Raw genomic sequence first — 17,917 nt, 5'->3', positions numbered from 1 at the left:
AGGCCAATAAGAGACCCTATTCGGATAAAGCAGGCACCTAACATGTGCACCCTCCTCCCTGCTTTTTGTTTGTTGGTACTGACCCTTGAGGACCAGTGAATGGGAACTGGCTATCTTTGTAGCCCCTCCCTGGTGTGAATTAAGGGACCTCTCCCTGCAGGTGCTACACTCTGTCCAAGGATTGACTGAAAGTCTTACATCAGGGGTCCCCAGACTATGGCCCGCGGGCCAGATGCGGCCCAATTGGCCTCCCAATCCGGCCCGCGACGACCCCCGCCACCCGCTGCCTGCTCTTGCGGCGCGCTGCGCGATGGCGCGCTTCCAGATCTGGAAAAAATCGCTGAAAATCGTTTCTGCGCATGCGTATGGGCCTCTCCCGACCCAGAAGAGGTCACTTCCGGTGCACTTCCGGGTCGGGGGAGGCCCATACGCATGTGCACAAAGAATTTTCGGTGATTTTTCCGGCCTGGAAGCGCGCCAGTAAATGGGTTTGCACATGCGCACTGGCTTGCACTCCCCCACCCTCCGGCCCACTGCGCGCGCACTCCCCCGCCCTCCGGCCCGCCGCGCGATTGGCACGGCGGCCACCGGCCCAAAGGCGGGTAAGTCTGGGGACCCCTGTCTTACATCATGCCCTGCAGTTGTGGCTCTGAAGAATCCAGTTCCAAAGAACTTTCCAAATTTTGCTCCTTATGGGTTTCCTCTCTAGGCTCTGGGGTGTACTACCTGGCTACAAGTAGAGGTGATGCAAGTGGTAGTCGAACACCACCTCAAAGGCCACAGGTTCCCATGTCTCTGGTACAGTGGATGGAATTTAGAGCCGACAGAAGATATTGATATGGAGCAAGATTTGCTGGGATTCATTGCTCTGCATGAGCTAATCTCATTTCCTCAAAAAGACTTTCATAGATGCACTTTCAGTGGACAAACCTGCGTTACCTGTTTATGTTCAAGCTCCATTATCAAGTAGTCTCATAGCCTGACCTGGAACTCATCCTGCCTTAGTCCAAAGTGGAAGGAGCTTGGTGGGTATCCCACAAGGTTCCAAATAAATAACCCATCAGACTATTATTTCGTAGTTCAGGTTTCCAGAGAACAAAGTTCTATTATAACCTAGTTCTCTTAAGTAGGATTCACACAATGCTAATTTCAGAACTGTGCTGATAAAAGCTAATTCTTTAGCTGGAGCATCAAAGGCAGACTATCAAAAAAAGGATATGAACAAGGTCTTCATCACAGCCGCAGAGTCCTGTTTGAAGTTGATCTTCCAGGTGCATCAGCTTCTCACTTATTTTTTCACATTTGTCGTCAAGTTCTGCTGTAAGTATATGAAATTCCTACAAGAAGGGGAAAAAATATTACAATAAAGTGTTTGCGTTTTTGGCTGCCCATTAGCATCCTTGAAGATCATATTAAATCGGGTTACAATATTTTGTTACTCTGGAACAAACTCAGCAACTGACCTTTCACTTTAAATTCATGTCCGCCATAGCCATGTATAAAGTAGGGAGTGTGGAGCCTATACTAAAGACAAAAGTAATCCTTCTCTTTATTTTCTTTTACTGATCATTTTTTAAGTAAACAGCTTGACTACTGATAATAATGCACAGTTAAGAATCAGCCTGAGTGGGAAGGGAAGCAACATGTATCCACCAAGGTACCAATTTAGACTACTGTGATGTGCAGTATATGGGCTATATGGAACCTGGTTAGTCTTATCACAACCTGATGATTATCAATTTGTGATGAGGTGAGGATGGGATTTTTCACTGGTGGCACCGGCGTCGTGGAATACACTCCTTACTGAAATATGAGTGGTCGCATTGGCATTCCAACAGCTTTTGAAGAGTGCCTGTTTACACAGACATCCTCTTCACCTGAGCCTCCCATTTCAATTGCTTTGCTGTTTTAATTGGACTGTTTTGCTGCACATTTTAATCATGGTACTTTATATTTGAAGGGGATTGTTTTGTTGTGTATTTTACTTATGGTGTATTTTACTTATTTCGTAGTTTAACAATGTTGTGCAATTAGTTTTAATGCTTTGTAAACCACTTAGAAGCGCCCTAGGCATTAAGTAGTCTATGAATTAAACATTCTTCTAAATACATACATACATACATACATACATACATACATACATACATACATACAGGCATCTTCATATTCTGCTGAAAGTATTAAGACACATGCAAGATTTTCAGCAGTCTAATTCCCACAAATGGATTCTGTACAACTTTACAATAATCAGATTTGTCCAGATGCTTCATTGCAAAACTTTACAGAAAATAATAAGTTTATACCAGGGATCAATATGCCATAAGCTTTTAAAACCACAGGCAGCCATACTAAGCAATGCCATATATTGGCTATAAATGTCCTTGTGGCTATATGGATGAAGAACAAGTCATCCATCAAGCTGTTAGATTGTTATTCAATACCCAGCAGGATCCTGCATATCTTAGGGAGAGAAAAAACACCTGAGCAATTTACAAGATTGGAAAGCTATTAGAAAATACCTTAGTGACCCACATACAAGAAGACAGGGCAGTGACATAAAAAAAAACACTTTTATTTACTATCTGGCAGGCTTGCAGGGAGATCAGTCATGAAATCATTTATTTTCTTTGCACTGAAGATTCCTTGAAGTCCTGATTACTAACTGGTGCATCTATCTGAAGAAAACAATGTCATTCTAGATGCTCACTATTCTCTTCTTTATATATATATATAAGTTAAAGGTTTGGGTGGGGTCATCTTCTTAATTGGGAGAGTGTTTTGCTCCACAGTATGAAATAAGGAGAGTGATTATCCAAACGGTCACATATTCATGACAGGCTGTATCCAAATTTAGGTGGGCAGCCATGTTGGTCTGACACAGTTGAAATAAATTTAAAAGTTGTCCAGTAGCACCTTGGAGACCAACTAAGTTTGTTCTGGGTATAAGCTTCCGGGTATCTAAAGAGGTGTGCATGCACACGAAAGCTTATATCCTGAACAAACTTAGTTGGTCTCTAAGGTGCTACTGGACAAATTTTTTTAATTTTCTTTTATTTGTATCCAAATTTAATATTTACTTACTGCATTTATATCCCATCATTCCTCCAAGGAGCTCAGGGTGGCACACGTGATTCTTCTTCCTCACTATTTTATCCTCACAACAACCCTGTGAGGTAGGTTAAGCTGGGAGACTGTGACTGACCCAAGGGCACGCACTAAGTTTCATGGCAAAGCAGGGATTTGAATGCTGGTTTCCCAGGTCTTAGTCCAACACTGAACCACTACATCACACTGGTTCTCTTTGAACTAACTGATTTTGGTTGGGGGGACTTCCAGTTATAGCACATGAGCTCATAAATGTACATCCAAATTCATGAATGAAAGTGATGAAAAAATCTTCCCTAAAACTAACCTGCCTATTGAGATTGAGCAGGTTGCCTTTGGGCAACATTCTTGTTTAGATAAACCTACCCAGTTGTGGTACATAATTTTAATCTGTATTATTGTTTTAATTTTTGTGAGTTTTAAAGTATGGCTGTAAATTTTGCTTGGTTTTATTGTCTTATCTTTCTGTAAACTGGTTTGAGGTTTGTTTGCATAAATCTCATGAAATAAATAATAACCACTCTGCAAACTTCGTCCAAGTAGAACAATCACAGTTCAAATCACGAGCTGATGCCACAATAGATGTGTGAGTCTTTAAAGTGCAATGTGGACTCTGTTGTTTTTGCTACAGCAGGGTAATGCTCGGGAAATTCAAATCACATAAGGGGGGGTGGTTGTTTTCTATAAGAAGAAGAAAAAAGTTGTAACTTCAAAGTGCTGGTTTATTGAGTAGCTTGGCTGAATCTGATTAAAGTGCCCTGCCATTAATATATTAGGCTATAGGTCAGATTCCTGCTGTGACCATGCAAGAGACTTCACAAGGCTGATTTGAAAACAGGTGGTGTGGAAATTAAGTGATTTTTAAATCCTCTGCCATCCTCCGTAATAAAGCTAAGGCAAAATGCATGCCCACACAAAACCAATAAAATAATAATATATCAGTATTTGAGAATATAAACACACACGGAGCACTGCAATATGGCTCTCTCTCTCTCTCTCTCTCTCTCTCTCTCTCTCTCTCTCTCTCTCTCTCTCTCTCTCTCTAGCATCAAGCAGCAAAGAGAAAGGACAAAGGACAATAGTCCCACTTCAGGAAACACAGTAACACAAAACATCCTGTATTCGTCACTTCCCACTGTGGGAATGCAAACACGGGGAATGAATCTCCAAATAGGCCATGGGCCTGATCCAACAGGCTGTTCATAACTAAGAAATTGCCATGGTATATGGATAGCAGATTTTTTTTTTAATGTTATTTTTAAATAGAACTGTTACATAAACTGCAGGTGGGAGGTGCTATCTTAGAAAAGGCAAGTGCACAATCTTTCTTACGTAGAAGATGGTGCTTTCTATGAAACACACATGCATCATTTAAAACCAAAACCCAGACAATGTTTTTTCCTCATCCAGAATGACTGTTATTGCCGCTGGCTGGTGCTGATGGGTGTTGTAGTCCAGAACATCTGGAAGGTATCAACAATGGCTGGTTTTAGTAATTTACACAGATGTAATCAAAAGTCATACAATTAACTGGGTTACACCTCTAATAAAAAGGTGATTGTTTCACATGATTTCAGAATCTCACATTTTTCTCTAAATTAAAAAGGTGATAGTAAAAGGATAGCGGCTCATTTTAACTTTAAAAAAATGGAGAGAAATGCCTCTCAGCATCTTCCTTGCCTATTAATGTCACTGCTAATATTTTTATCTGACACATATATGGAAGCAGGCAAAACACTTGCCAGTGACACAGAAACTATTTTAAACACTTCCTCGTTGGAATGTTGCTCGGCGGACACTGAGAGGCATGGCGTGTGTATCTGGTAAGAAAGAAGAGAATGGACCCTTGCCTCCAAGCTCAATGCATTAACCAGACTGCAATGCTGCAGCTGGCAGGTTGGCCCACTGCTACAAGCAACTATCCGTCGCTCTGGAAGCAGTTCCAATCTTGTTCAGTTCATTTAAAAAAAAAATTCTGTGTTGACAGCATTTTGGGGAAGCTGGAAGCTGCTTGCTAGGGGGAAGTCTGGCTTGCCACGAGAAAGCTGAGAATTTGATTTTATCGGAAGTCTAGCTTCCAGTGGTCTGGGTTTGACAAAGTATTCTCCTTTCTACTATAAACTGCAGGCAACCACTGGGAGATTTTTGCTGGTGACAAAAGCAAGATGCTCTCTGCTTCCCACTGTGAAGTGGGCATTCCCATTTTTTCCTTTTTCACATGCAGCATATGCTGCCTCTGATCTCAGTGATTTCCACTGTGTTTTCCTAAAATTATTTATAATTCTGCCACCAGCATAATATATAATGAGACACTCATGTAGCTTGCATGCCTATTCAAAGCAGCTTCTTGGTTGCAAATGCCTACCCCTACTTTTTATTTTTCCTTGAATTCTTTCTTCTGCACCTTTCTGTGCTCAAACTAGATGCAGCTAATCAAACACCCTGCTCCAAAGTACTCAAAATTGGTGCAAATGTCAAGTTTCCAAAATACTTGGTTTCCTGGCAAGAGTGGTGGGAAGAAAGAACAAGGGTGCAGGCAGAGAAGGGCAAGGAAACAAGTTTATGTGAGGACTGTTATGCCACACATTTCTTTCTTGGATGAATCACAACTGAGGTTTAAGGAACTTCTGCTTTAAACATGAGGCTAAAATAAGTTTTAACTGGAAGCATTTCTACCAGACTTCATCATGTTTTGCTTTAAGGAATGTTATAGCTTGATTTATCAAAGCAGCACATTTCTCCATACAGAAAACTCTGTAAACTCCCCCATTTTTTCACTGGTATATCTATGCCCAAAGTAAAAGTGTTAACCAAAGCACAAAAGCATTTCTGTCACAACGTTGTGTATTTGGATCTTCAAAAAGTTTGTTGATGTCACCAATTTATTCAGTTATTCTGTCCATATACCATACATAATGAGCAGGACAATTTTGTGAATAGAATTTTTTTAGTGGTTCATTCAAGAAATTTCCTTTCAGATGGAATGTCTTTATCTGTGGCCAGTAACAATAATACATTAAGTGGACTAAAGGTAAAGGGACCCCTGACCATTAGGTCCAGTCATGACCGACTCTGGGGTTGTGGCGCTCATCTCACATTATTGGCCGAGGGAGTCGGTGTACAGCTTCCAGGCCATGTGGCCAACATGACAAAGCCGCTTCTGGCAAACCAGAGCAGCACATGGAAACACCGTTTACCTTCCCGCTTGGAGCGGTACCTATTTATCTACTTACACTTTTACGTGCTTTCGAACTGCTAGGTTGGCAGGAGCTGGGACCGAGCAACGGGAGCTCACCCCGTTGCAGGGATTCGAACTGCCAACCTTCTGAACAGCAAGCCCTAGGCTCTGTGGTTTAACCCACAGCGCCACCTGCGTCCCATCTTAAGCATAATGATTCATCAACCTATATTGTGGTTCATATTTAACCTTAAGAAGTTCTGCTTTGTTACGAGAAGTGCTTTAGATAGATGAGGACATTTCTACAAGTTCATAATATCAGTGGTGACCTTCTCTTTGACTCTGCTGAAACATCCTTGTGACTCTTAGTTCAGCGCTGCATGTACCGCTGTTTGACAGTCTGATTTGTTTTGTGGTGTAGTGACATGATAGGTCCCTTTAGGCTCCTGAGCTGTCCTGCTGTTTTCTGAGAGCACCACAGATGGGTACCAGTTTTGCTGGGCAGGTTTGATTTTTTTTTTTTTTGGTCTCGGAGACCATATGTTGCCTCCCCTGTTACCTTACGCCACCCTGCTCCCTTGGCAACTGCCAGTGGCAGATAGCTGGACACCATCCACAAACTGTTGTTATCATTCTTTTCCAATAACAGGTGTTTCTATTATCTTGCTGCTTATGGGACTGTGGCAACAACTCCCTTGAGCTTCAGCAGGCTTCACGAGCACGTTTATGTCATCGCGGAAGCAAGGTACACTGTTTCTCTTCTATTTACTTTCTGACGCAATTGAAAAACCATTTCCTTAAAAGTCTTTCTGTCCTATTATATTTTTCCACACTGTACGTGAATAGGCAACTGTCCACATGGGTAGGCGATCAGATTGGGTAATGGGAAGTTGTGAATTTATATTCTGCCAGTCAGCTAAAATTTGTATTGCTCAATGAAAGAGTTGTTTCATATTGACACTCCTGTGTCTCCCAAGAATCAGTGAAATGAATATTATCCTGATGGGCAAACTACTAACTTGGTACAGTATAGGGTTTTTTGTTTTTTTTTTAGCATTTGTGAATTTAGGTAACAAGGTGCATGTTCATTCACACTGACGTCAGGGGGATTTACTGTAAGCAACCTGTGCACAAAATTTATTTAATGTTTTCGCCTGCCTGTCCATGACTCAAGATGGCTTTATGGCACATTCAAATGTACAAAAATAAAACCAATTTAGCAAAACCAATAAAGAGACATACTGGAAAACACAGTTACTAATTTCAACAACAGCTGCAGATAGGGTACTTATTTTGATCTAGCATGAGAAATGCATGCTACTGTGGAAGTAAAATATTGCACACATACACTGATCTCTAGATCAACCTTAATCATCCTACATCTGGTGAATCTCAATATGCAAAAAAGAAAATGCCATTGCAAATCTGTATGATTCTTACGTTTATCATCTAACAATCCAATGCATACAACAGAATATGCCTCACTTATTTTTCTCAGTCTACTTCCCTCTTTCAGACCTATTTGAGGTCTATTTTTCAGAGGTCTGGGCTAATCTTTTCAAACCACTTAATCCAAATTAATCTCAACATCAATGGGACAATGCATGAATAAGAGAGAGCTATGGCTGAAGTCTGTAAAATCTAATCTCTTTGTTTATGAAAACATCTTGTTGAAAGCAATGTATGTCACCCTGTTCCAAAGGGGTATCACACACGTAACCAAAATGGGGACACAACAAAACCAATTAAGAAATAACAACTTGCACCATTCATCCAGTATTACTGTCATTGGGACAAAGAAGGCACTCAAAGAAGAAAAAAATCATATTAAAATCTGATTCCCATCTGAAGTTTCTAGATGTCACTTCTGGCAGCAACACTGGCACCAAAATGGAAGTGATGGTGGTGGGCAAGAAGAAGTAATTAGGTCAGGTGTTCAGAGCTGTTGTTGCCAGTTTGGCTTGATAACTGTGGTGGATCTCTGTGGATCCAGGACAGTGGTTCTCAAAGGGTGTGGCAGGAGAGGATGCCAGGTGTGGCAGGAAGATTCAAGGACAATCAAAGAAATATTTAAACATTTCAGTGTTGTATAGTATAGTATCAAAATAATTCTTTATTTGCAGAATATATCTTTTCAAAATCAAGCACTACTGGGAGTTGTTTCTTTCTGTTTTCCAATATATTTCATATCAATTAAAAATTGAGTGTGGTGTGAGCAAATTTTTATTCTGAAAGTATGGCCCAGAGAAAAAAGCTTGAGAACCAGGCCAACAAGGATCAACATCGTGGTTTGGCAGCAGTGATGTAGTTAGCATTTTATCCCTTTAAGTAAGGTCAATGTCACAATCCTGCACTGGCTCTAGGGAAGCTGAAAGAAGAAGCTGAGGAGATGAGGTAAAGAGTACAAAACAAGCAGGGATAGGTGGGTAGGCATCAGTTCTGGGAGTGGGCAGTTGGACTATCTTTCTTCATAGAATTGTATAGTTAGGAGGAACCCATCCAATATTCTCAACCCATCATATCACATGGGATTTTTTCCCCAGGATTTTTAACCCTCTTTTCTACCTCTGTAAAATTATTTTTAAATTCCCAGGTGCATCTGCAAAGAGCAACCACTGCCACCACCCCTGCCCCCATTTCAAAGCATAGAATGTTTTAAAATATGATAGCAAGGACTATCTTTCAACACCTGCTGCTGGTTTGTCCTATCAAGGAGAAAGGCACTCCTAGATACAAAATCCCCAATCAGGCCTTTTTAAAAATTCCTAGATACAAAATCTTGGGCAGGCCCCTTCATAAATTAAGGATGAAGAACTAATAACCTGTTTAGAAATAACTCTTCTGAAAAACAAGTGGTTTATTATAAGAGCAGTCAAAATAGGATAAAAATAGCAAAATATTGTATTATTTAGGCAGGTGCCTTTCTTCATTTTCCTGGTTTAACAATAGTACTAAGCGGGACTTAAGGGTTCTAAATATTATTTGTTAAAAGCCATTTCAAAAGATGATATCCAACATCAGTCATGCTCACAAGGAGGTGCACTGATTTCAATGAGGTTGCTTGGAGTATGATTAAGGGATGTCACCAGAATCTCCTAGATGGTTTTGAATATAAGGCTTCTCAGCTCTTCAACCCAGCCAAATGTTGACCAACAAACATAAGAACAGAAGGAACAGAAGAGTAGGATTCCCAAACACTCCTCTTTTTAAGAACCTATGCCTTTCAGTATTGGACAAGCAATATCCATCCATCCCCATAATAGGCAGGGTTTGTGAAAAGCCAATCGGGGAACTCCACTTTCCTAACAGAGTCATGCTTCCACCTCCAGATTCCTGGGCCAATTTGAGTTAGACAAGTTCGGAATGATGTCATGCACTTAAGCTGTGAAAACTGATTTAACATGTGAAATGGAATTTCAGAAGGGGAGACAGAGACAGACAACACACAAACCCTCATTCCAGTTCTGACAGACTGGTTTACAGTCTTTGCCAATTCCTAAAATGGAGTTCGGGCTATATAAGACAGCAGAGCTATTCCAAATGAATGCAGGGTCACAACAGGCTGCATTCTGTCTGTTTGGTTGGTTTCCTAATGCATGTCTTGGGATGTCTTGAAAGAAAACTTTCCTGCATTTCTAGCAGTGTTTCATGAACCTTATAACTGTATGTTAAAACATTGAGAAGATGGGAATGCAATGGAAATGGGCCAGAAGACTTCCATGAACCGCAAGTTTAAGAGTTAATCCTACTGATTCCTTCCATCATGCAGAGATGTGCTGCTGCTCATGAAAGCAGGGGATCCTGCTTTTACAAATATGAGGCCCAGAATTTAGAATACGATTCCTAGGCATTTCAACTAGACTAAATTAGAAAAAAGAAACCTAGACCATGTTGGATTTTTTTGAATAGTCAAGTTACTTTAGAGCCGGTCTAATGTAAATACTGTCTGTTTAAGAGAAACAGGTGCCGGTGTTTCTGTTAATTGCTCACAGGCGTGGGCTCTGCTTCTTGTATATAAGGCTCTGCCAGAAAGCCTTCTCTATCTCTTAGTTAGATCTTTCAGTTTGATTCATCTCTTAGTAAATCACTCTCTCAGTTGTTCTCAGTTTAAGAGATTCCTTAGTTGAATCTTAGTATGAGAGTTGCTTAGTTATAATGCTAGTTTGCTGTTAATTCTCGGGTAGTTTAATGGGAGTTTTGTGGGAGGTTTGGAAAGTGGGTAGATAACATTGCTAAGAGAGAAAGCATTTATCTTTAGTTTAAAGTCTCTTTAGAGTCAGTTTGTTTTTCAGTTAAAGAAACCCAACCGTTTGTATTTTCACCTGCATACTTTTACAAGTGTGCAGCTAGTAAGGGGCTTGATATAAGAGAAATAATTCCCTACGCTCTTGGTGGTGTTTTCTTAGCCAGGTCAACTTCTGACTGCGTATACTCTGCGTGAAGCGTACTTTAAAGGGCCGCTGGAAACTGGGATATATGATTTAGGTTAAGCAAGTTTCAATACCCAGTTTTCTCCAATATTATTCTTATCATATATATTATTCTCCAATAGACCAGTGCAAAACTCCAACTTGTAAGTAACAGAAATAGCTATACTCCAGACAGCTTAAAGTATTTAAAGTTTCTAATACCCTTTCCCTTTCCTGTGTTTATTACATGGCAGAAGTAAATCAAGAAAAGAGAAATTAAATGCATCCCAATGATAAAGTCAAAAAGGTACAGTTGTGATGGTGGTGCCTGATATCCAGCAGGCTCTCAGTGTAGTGAGAAAAAGTGGTAATGGTAGCAGTCTATCTGTGATGTAACTTTGAGAGCAGTCTAGCTTTCCAGTGGTTCTCAGTGCAATGCAATGCAAGTCAAGTGCCTTCTTACCAAATCCCTCTACAATACAGGATTACGGGTATTGAAATCATATTTAGATACTGACCTTCACTAATGTTCAATGTTGACATTTAAGCAAGCAATAAATGTAGCACCAATTATTTGGTGTTCTATAAATATTAAATTTAATTAAAGTAAAAATAAAAGTGCATGGATTTTTTAAATGCTTTGCCCTTTAAACCCTCTGTATCAAGTCCCTGGACTAAGGGCTATTTTAATCTACAGGAATGTGCTGCTGACAAAAGCACTACAACTAGCTAATAGCCACTAAGCCCTGCAATATGTAATGCAGCTTTCTTTGAAGAAGGAATGGCAGTCATGTCAAAGCCTTTAGAGACGCCAGGTCTGCTTGAGCCCATGTTTCTTTCAGGAACGGAAAATACATTCCCACCATTCTGTCCTTCAAAGTGCTGATTCTTTTGTGGCACGTGGCTTATTTTATTAAAATGATTCTAACAACTGAATGAAGTACGTGTTAGACTGTAAGAAATATGAACTTTTTTTTAAATACAGTAACATGAAAATTAAAAAGACAATCTGACAGGGCAGCAAAAAAACTAAACAAAAAAACTCCACTAAGCAGGTGGAAACGTCACACAGATACTGTGGACAGACTTCTTGGCACCAGATGGACTGCTGTTGTGTAAATTGCTTAAATTATAAGGAGTGGATTACAATTAAGAAGCAGTTTTCCAAGTCAGTTAAGACACAGAGATGTTGGAATAAAGGTGGTGCAAGGCTATAAACCAACACTATGCAGTAGCATGCCGCATTGTGAAATCCAAAATTCACAATGGGAAAACTCCACATAGTGACCGAGTGCTATGAAAATATTGACAAATTGAAAGTAAAATCTCATAGAACATCTATAAATGTAAGAATATCCTATACACAAATAAATATGTTTGGTTTAATGGAAGAGCTTGAGGCTCTTACAAATTCACACATGCAACAAAAACAATGTAATTGCAAGTTAAGGCTCTTGTTTTAACTTCCAAGTTATGCAAGCAGCAAAACTATTGGACAATTTCACATACTCCATTTCCTTAGAACTTGGAAGTACTTTCAAGCAGCATGGAGAGGTAAAGTTTAGCTAAGTGTCTGGATCTGCAACCCCCCCCCCTCATGTTTTACATCACTGGGGAAGCACCAGCGGAGTAAGGGGTCGACCTTATTTATCATTCATTATGATTTGTGCTCACAATGGTATCAGGGTGCCAGGCTGCTTCATTTGCAATAAGTACATGTCCCATAGTTTCCTGCTAAGATCCTGTGACCTTTCATAACACAAATGTGGCGGGGCGTGGTTTGCTATTGTTGTTGAATAGTGTGAGTGCCTTTCCTGATGGAAAAAATGTAACAATAGAGAAGCATCACAGAACAACTACTGTAATAAAGTAGAATGATGTGTGGATGCTTCAGAATGATTCCACTACTGGTGTCACAGAATACACTTGCAACAAAAGAAAATGGAGGGGCTACAAGACTTCTTCCTCCCAGTGCTAAAACACACTAATATTTGGAGTTGGATGCTCAGTAAGTTGTACATCCAGCCCAAGGTTTTTGCCATAACACAGGGCTGGAGTTAAATTGGGAAGAGGAATGTCTCAGGCAAATCACGACGTCACACCTATTGGCACACATTTCTCCAGCTTTGTATGTTTTATCCCACCAGACTCAAGCAAAGTGGCAACAGTAGGGCAATGGGGCAGCCACTGCATAACACTCTTCAACAACAAACCTTGACTACAGGTCATGGTTTAGGAAAAGAGAGGTTGAGCACAGCCTCACATCTGGATGACATGCTAAAGCTTGGCTTAGCTGCCATGTCATGCTGAGCTAGAAGGACCTGGGAATAGCAAAGCGGTTGTGATTGCATCCCTGGCTTGGCTTAGCATTATGTGTGAATGATATTCCTAATATTCCTTCTCTGCCTTTTCTCTAGGTTTTCTATCCAGGGACAGATGTATTCTAAGGATTTCCTCTATTCCACTGCAGGTTCCGTGGAAAGTAGCTTTTAAAAATATTTACGTGCAAAATAACAGCAGGAGGTTAACTTTACATAGTCGTGGTTTATGCATTCATTTCCTCATAATCTGTTGCACACGCCCTTTATGGCTATCAAAATGGGCACATTCCTCCTCATTTCTCAGGTATTTCTTGTACTGCATTGCTAGAGGGAGGGTGAGGACGGTAAGGAGTCAAAACATTTCTCACCAGGCTGTAAAATATTTAGACAAAACATGAATATTTTATGGCCACAAAATCACAAAGTTCTTGTGCAGATTCCTGGAAACATCTGCTTATAACACTGCAATGAAAAGAACCAAGCAGAATATCAAGGGTTTTTACAACAGGGATAGTTAATTATACTGAATATATTTAGGATATTAATCATGGACTCGGGAAAATGTTAACAGCAACTAAATGTCATCTATATGAGACATTTTGTCCTCAGAAACAGATTCCCTAGTACAAAATATAATACTGAATTAGTTATGGCAGTTTCCCTCAGGTATAAACTGTGGGTTTTCCTTTCAAAATGCATGCAGTCTGGAAAAGGTGGGATGGTGGTTGCTGGTGTTTATTTTAAAAGGGATTTTATTTATTTTTTATCTTCATAACCAATATGATAGAGTGTTGTGTTTTTTTTTACATTAGCAAGAAGCAAGAATTTAATGATCAAAACCATAATCAAAACAAGGAAATCATCATGGGAACAACAATGCCACAGACAAATAAATAATATATAAATATGCTGCTATGAAGGCATTTTGATTATACAATTATGAAATGAGCAAAGGACATGTAAGGAGAAAATAAAAGGAATAGTCCTAGTATTGGATTAATGTGCATGTAGAATCAGGTTGTTCCACAGGCCTACCTTAAAATTATTCTCACAAAGTGTGGAGGCGTTAAGATGATACTACTACATAGAGTTGGGAAGTAAGTTCAGACTTCCGGTCTGCAGCGCCGGCGAGAGGACGCAGGGACCTCGAGCTCCGAGGTCCCTGGCATCGCGGAGGGGGGGGGGAATCCACAGGGCAAGCGGATTCCCCAAAAGAACCCCGGGAAGAGCGTCCCGGGGGCGCAGGTCCAGCAGAGCTCCGGACCGCGATTCCTCCGCTGCCCAGGGAATCAATAGAGCCCCTGCGAGCCAGCGGAGTGAAGAGTCGCGGGAGCCATTTTGGACGTCAGCTTACCTCCAAGAAGCGAAGCCTCGAGTCTTCTGCCTTTTAGCTGTGGATTCTTCCAAAGAAAATTAAAGGAAAAAAGTAAGTGGAACCCTCAATTGGACTTTGAGATAAATTTGGCAACAATTTGGGGGGGGAAAGGAGGAGATTTAAAAAACAGAAGTCGATCTCTTCCTAATGGTCAATCAAGAGGCGCAGCAATTATCCCTAAGCCGAAAGGGAATTTGAGTGATTGGGAAACCCAAGAGAAAGGAAGACTTTGGCAGCCCTTCTCAGTCTCCCGGAGTCGGCACCCCTTGAGGACCAGCAAGATTGCTGGGGGGAAAGCGCTTTGACAGCTGTCAAAAGCTGTCAAAGCTGTCAAAAGACCAGACAACTACATTGAACTGCTGTTTAACGCTATAATTTGCTACAAGAAGAATTTAAAGTTAATTTAACCTGAATTAGGATTTGATATATGGACAAGTTAAAGACAATGGGAAAGGACAGCCAAGATGGAGGCGATCGTGTAGTAGGAAGGAAATTTCCAGTGCCTTTTGTCTCCTAATCTCCTGCCTGCTTGCGGTTAAGAGCAAGAATGAAAACAACTTATGCCCTGGCCTTCCAGGAGGCGGTGTTAGACTATCTGCAAATACTGAAAGACATCCAGAAGACATTGCAACATTCCAGTCCATCATGTACAGAAATTATGGTACAAGAGCAGGACTCAAAGGACAATTCTGAATGTGAGATCAAGATTAAAGAGTCAGAAACAGAGGACAATGACAAAACTGAGTTGGATTATAAAAAACAGGAGCTGGATGAGGCACAAGGATTTGAAAAGAAAGAAGATGAGGTCAACGAACAACAAAATGAAATGAAGAAGCAAGAAAAGAAAAACCCTGGAGGGACTGAAATCTGGAGTTGGAAGAAGGAGGGGGGGGGACAGAGGCCTGGATGGGGAAATGGGAAAGACGGGGGGTGGGATGAAAATTTTAGTTAAAAGGTACTCAGGCTGGCTGAATAACGGTCTCTGAAATTTTGGCATGTTAAAGGAAATGTTGGTTCAATTGGGGGAATGACATCGGGGGAGGGGAAGGAGGGTGTTTAAAAGCAAATATTAAGATTTTGAGTAGAGAAATGATTGTATATAATTATTGAATTTTCTGGAGGGAGAAAGAAGAAGGGTTGGGGAAGGAACATTTAGATTTGTAATAATTATTTTTATGTTTAGATAGATGTCTGGGCAGAGAGCTACCTCTCTTCCTCTCTTTACTCGGAAGCACCTGGTGGCAGGGGGTGCTCTGAGGGGGGAGGAGGGGGGGAGGGAAACCCAGACACAAAAATGGATCTCCTTTGTAAGGCCACATCTCATGGGAGGAGGAGGATAAAGTGATATTTTAAGGAAAAGATTTTGAGTTAAGATTAGAAAATCCGCCATAATTTATATTAAGATATTAATAATACCAGGAAGAAGAGATTCGAGGAAGTCACAAATACAATGTTAAGAAATAAGATTTGAAAAATTTAATTGTTTGTTTTATATGTGTGTCTTTTGTCTTTGTTTATATTAAAATTAATAACAATTATTTTAAAAAAAGGAAAGTAAGTTCATTATTATTCCTAGTAGCACAAGAGAGGATTTCTAGCTCAGTATTTGATTTTATAAAGAGAGCTGGCGATGGAGGCATGTAATTGTTGCCACTGTCATCACCACCACCAATGGGCAGTTTGTGGGGTTTATTGCTAGTTGCTTTTTGTTTTTCATTCTCTGTGTATTTCTTTTTTACAGGCTACATTACGTATAATGTAATTAAGTTTTAGATAAGCTAGAGGAAAATGGAATAGAAATATCAGTGATATTGAACATTCAATACAAGTCAAACTAAAAGGATTGTGGTCTGTGCAAGTAAATAGACTGATATGGGATAAATGCTACACAATAAATTTATACATTCCCATAGAAAGTTAAAGTAACTGGGTGATAGCCAACTAAGCCATGCTCACAGTGGACCCATTGAAATCCAAGGAATTGGGTATATGCATTCATGTTAATATATCTACTCTGAGTATGACTAATGTTGAATATTGCCCATTAGTACCGTACAGCATCCACAATAGAAAGTTTCAAGCTTTCCAAGTACAAGGCATAAAATATATTCCAGGTGGCATATAAAGATAATAAATTAATATAAATGTAACAGCCAATACCCTAAAAGAACTAGGAAGAATAGGCATTGACTTGTATAATATATTAGGTCCATTATCAAATCATATATAAAGTAAAATATGTTTCTTTTCATGATCAATCTTCTCCAAGAAAGGAAGATTAAATTTTAATCAAAGCTCAATGGAAAACTAATTTTACATGAGAAAACCTCAATTAAAACTGTCTTCCCTGAAAATAGGTTCCAGTTTACAATGTTTGGTCCAGGTAATGAAGTAAACATCTGGAAATTGAAAGGATATTAAGTAATCATTGGAAGTATAATTAAAGTACTAAATTAAAGAACAGCTAACTTCTATCACTTGATGTAAAGTTAATCAGTTCCCAACTGATTACAGATTTTTGAATGCTACTGCTGGGGCACAGAAGGCTGGAAGGGGGAAAGAGAAAGCAAAAGTGCTGATGTGCATTAAGAGGGCATCATTGGATATCACCTAATAAACCCTATAGGCTCAAAACAGAGGAAGTTTCCTTTTCGCTCCTACCCATTCTTATCAATATATGAAGACTCAGATAGATAAGATTGTGATCATCGGTTTCCACAGTAATTTGTAAATCTGATTCTAAATACTTTCCTCTCAGAATGCCATTTGTGATAATGCAGCATACATGGGTGCATGTTTTTTGCCTGTGGAGCTAATAGCTACTGCAAAGGCAGGCAGAATTTAGAATGTTGAAATCAGTCTCCCTGAATCCATCACATACTTCCACAGAGAAATAGGAAATTTCAGCTGTCCTGGGTTATCGTTCCCTCTCTGATACTAACAAACCACCAGGGACTGTGGAACAAAACAATATTAAACTAGTACCTGGAACATGTTTCAGACCTCCCTGGGCTTTTAGGAACTGTTCAAGGAACTGTTGCTGGGCAGGAAAAGTAAGTTGAGGTCCACCTTACTAGGAGATGAAGCATAATATAGATTCAGACTATAGCTTGAAAGAAGTGGTCCTTCTTAGAGGACTCAAACTATCAGGGCACACAAATGTTCCCCAGTAGAATACAGGATATGTATGGCCTCTAGCTTCATGAGACACCATAAAATGAAATGCTGCAGCTCCACAGAATCTGTCTCTGGAAGGAGAGTGTGGCTGCAAAGAAATATTAAGTGGTGTATGACCAAATACAAAGAAAGCATGTTCCCCACAGCCAGGGATGATGGACTGCTTTGGGACTTCCATTTCAGGGAGCGGAAAGATGAATGAGAAAGATGTACTCTGTGAGAATTCTTCTATTCAGCACAGAGAAAGTGGTAGCAATCGTCTGTGCATGGCACTGGAATCAGGTATATTAGGTTTCTTCCCTCACCTGCTTTTTTAAGGTTAGGAACTATAGGCAATGAGAACCTTGTGGTT

The 17,917-nt window shown here is 40.1% G+C and overlaps 1 protein-coding gene and 1 long non-coding RNA gene across 5 annotated transcripts in view; one reads left to right on the top strand and one right to left on the bottom strand.

Annotated features, from left to right (window-relative positions):
- The window catches only part of DISC1 (DISC1 scaffold protein), a 155,150-nt gene that overhangs the window by 14,820 nt on the left and 122,413 nt on the right, over positions 1–17,917 (bottom strand). Inside the window, 1 exon segment of the mRNA XM_088666436.1 lies at positions 1,221–1,337. Coding sequence (XP_088522562.1) covers positions 1,221–1,337 — 117 coding nt within the window.
- LOC132591910 (uncharacterized) overlaps positions 1–17,917 on the top strand; it is a 94,043-nt gene that overhangs the window by 51,837 nt on the left and 24,289 nt on the right. For all 4 annotated transcript variants that reach the window (XR_015949069.1, XR_015949070.1, XR_009557371.2 and 1 more), the window contains exon 3: positions 6,933–7,028. This is a non-coding gene — a long non-coding RNA (uncharacterized LOC132591910). The remainder of the gene's footprint in view (positions 1–6,932; positions 7,029–17,917) is intronic.

This window comes from Zootoca vivipara, chromosome 3 (genome assembly GCF_965207765.1).
Source record: "Zootoca vivipara chromosome 3, rZooViv2.hap1.1, whole genome shotgun sequence".
Taxonomy (NCBI): Eukaryota; Metazoa; Chordata; class Lepidosauria; order Squamata; family Lacertidae; genus Zootoca; species Zootoca vivipara.
Note: the sequence above shows the minus strand (reverse complement) of the source record. Positions and strands in the feature narration are given on the sequence as shown.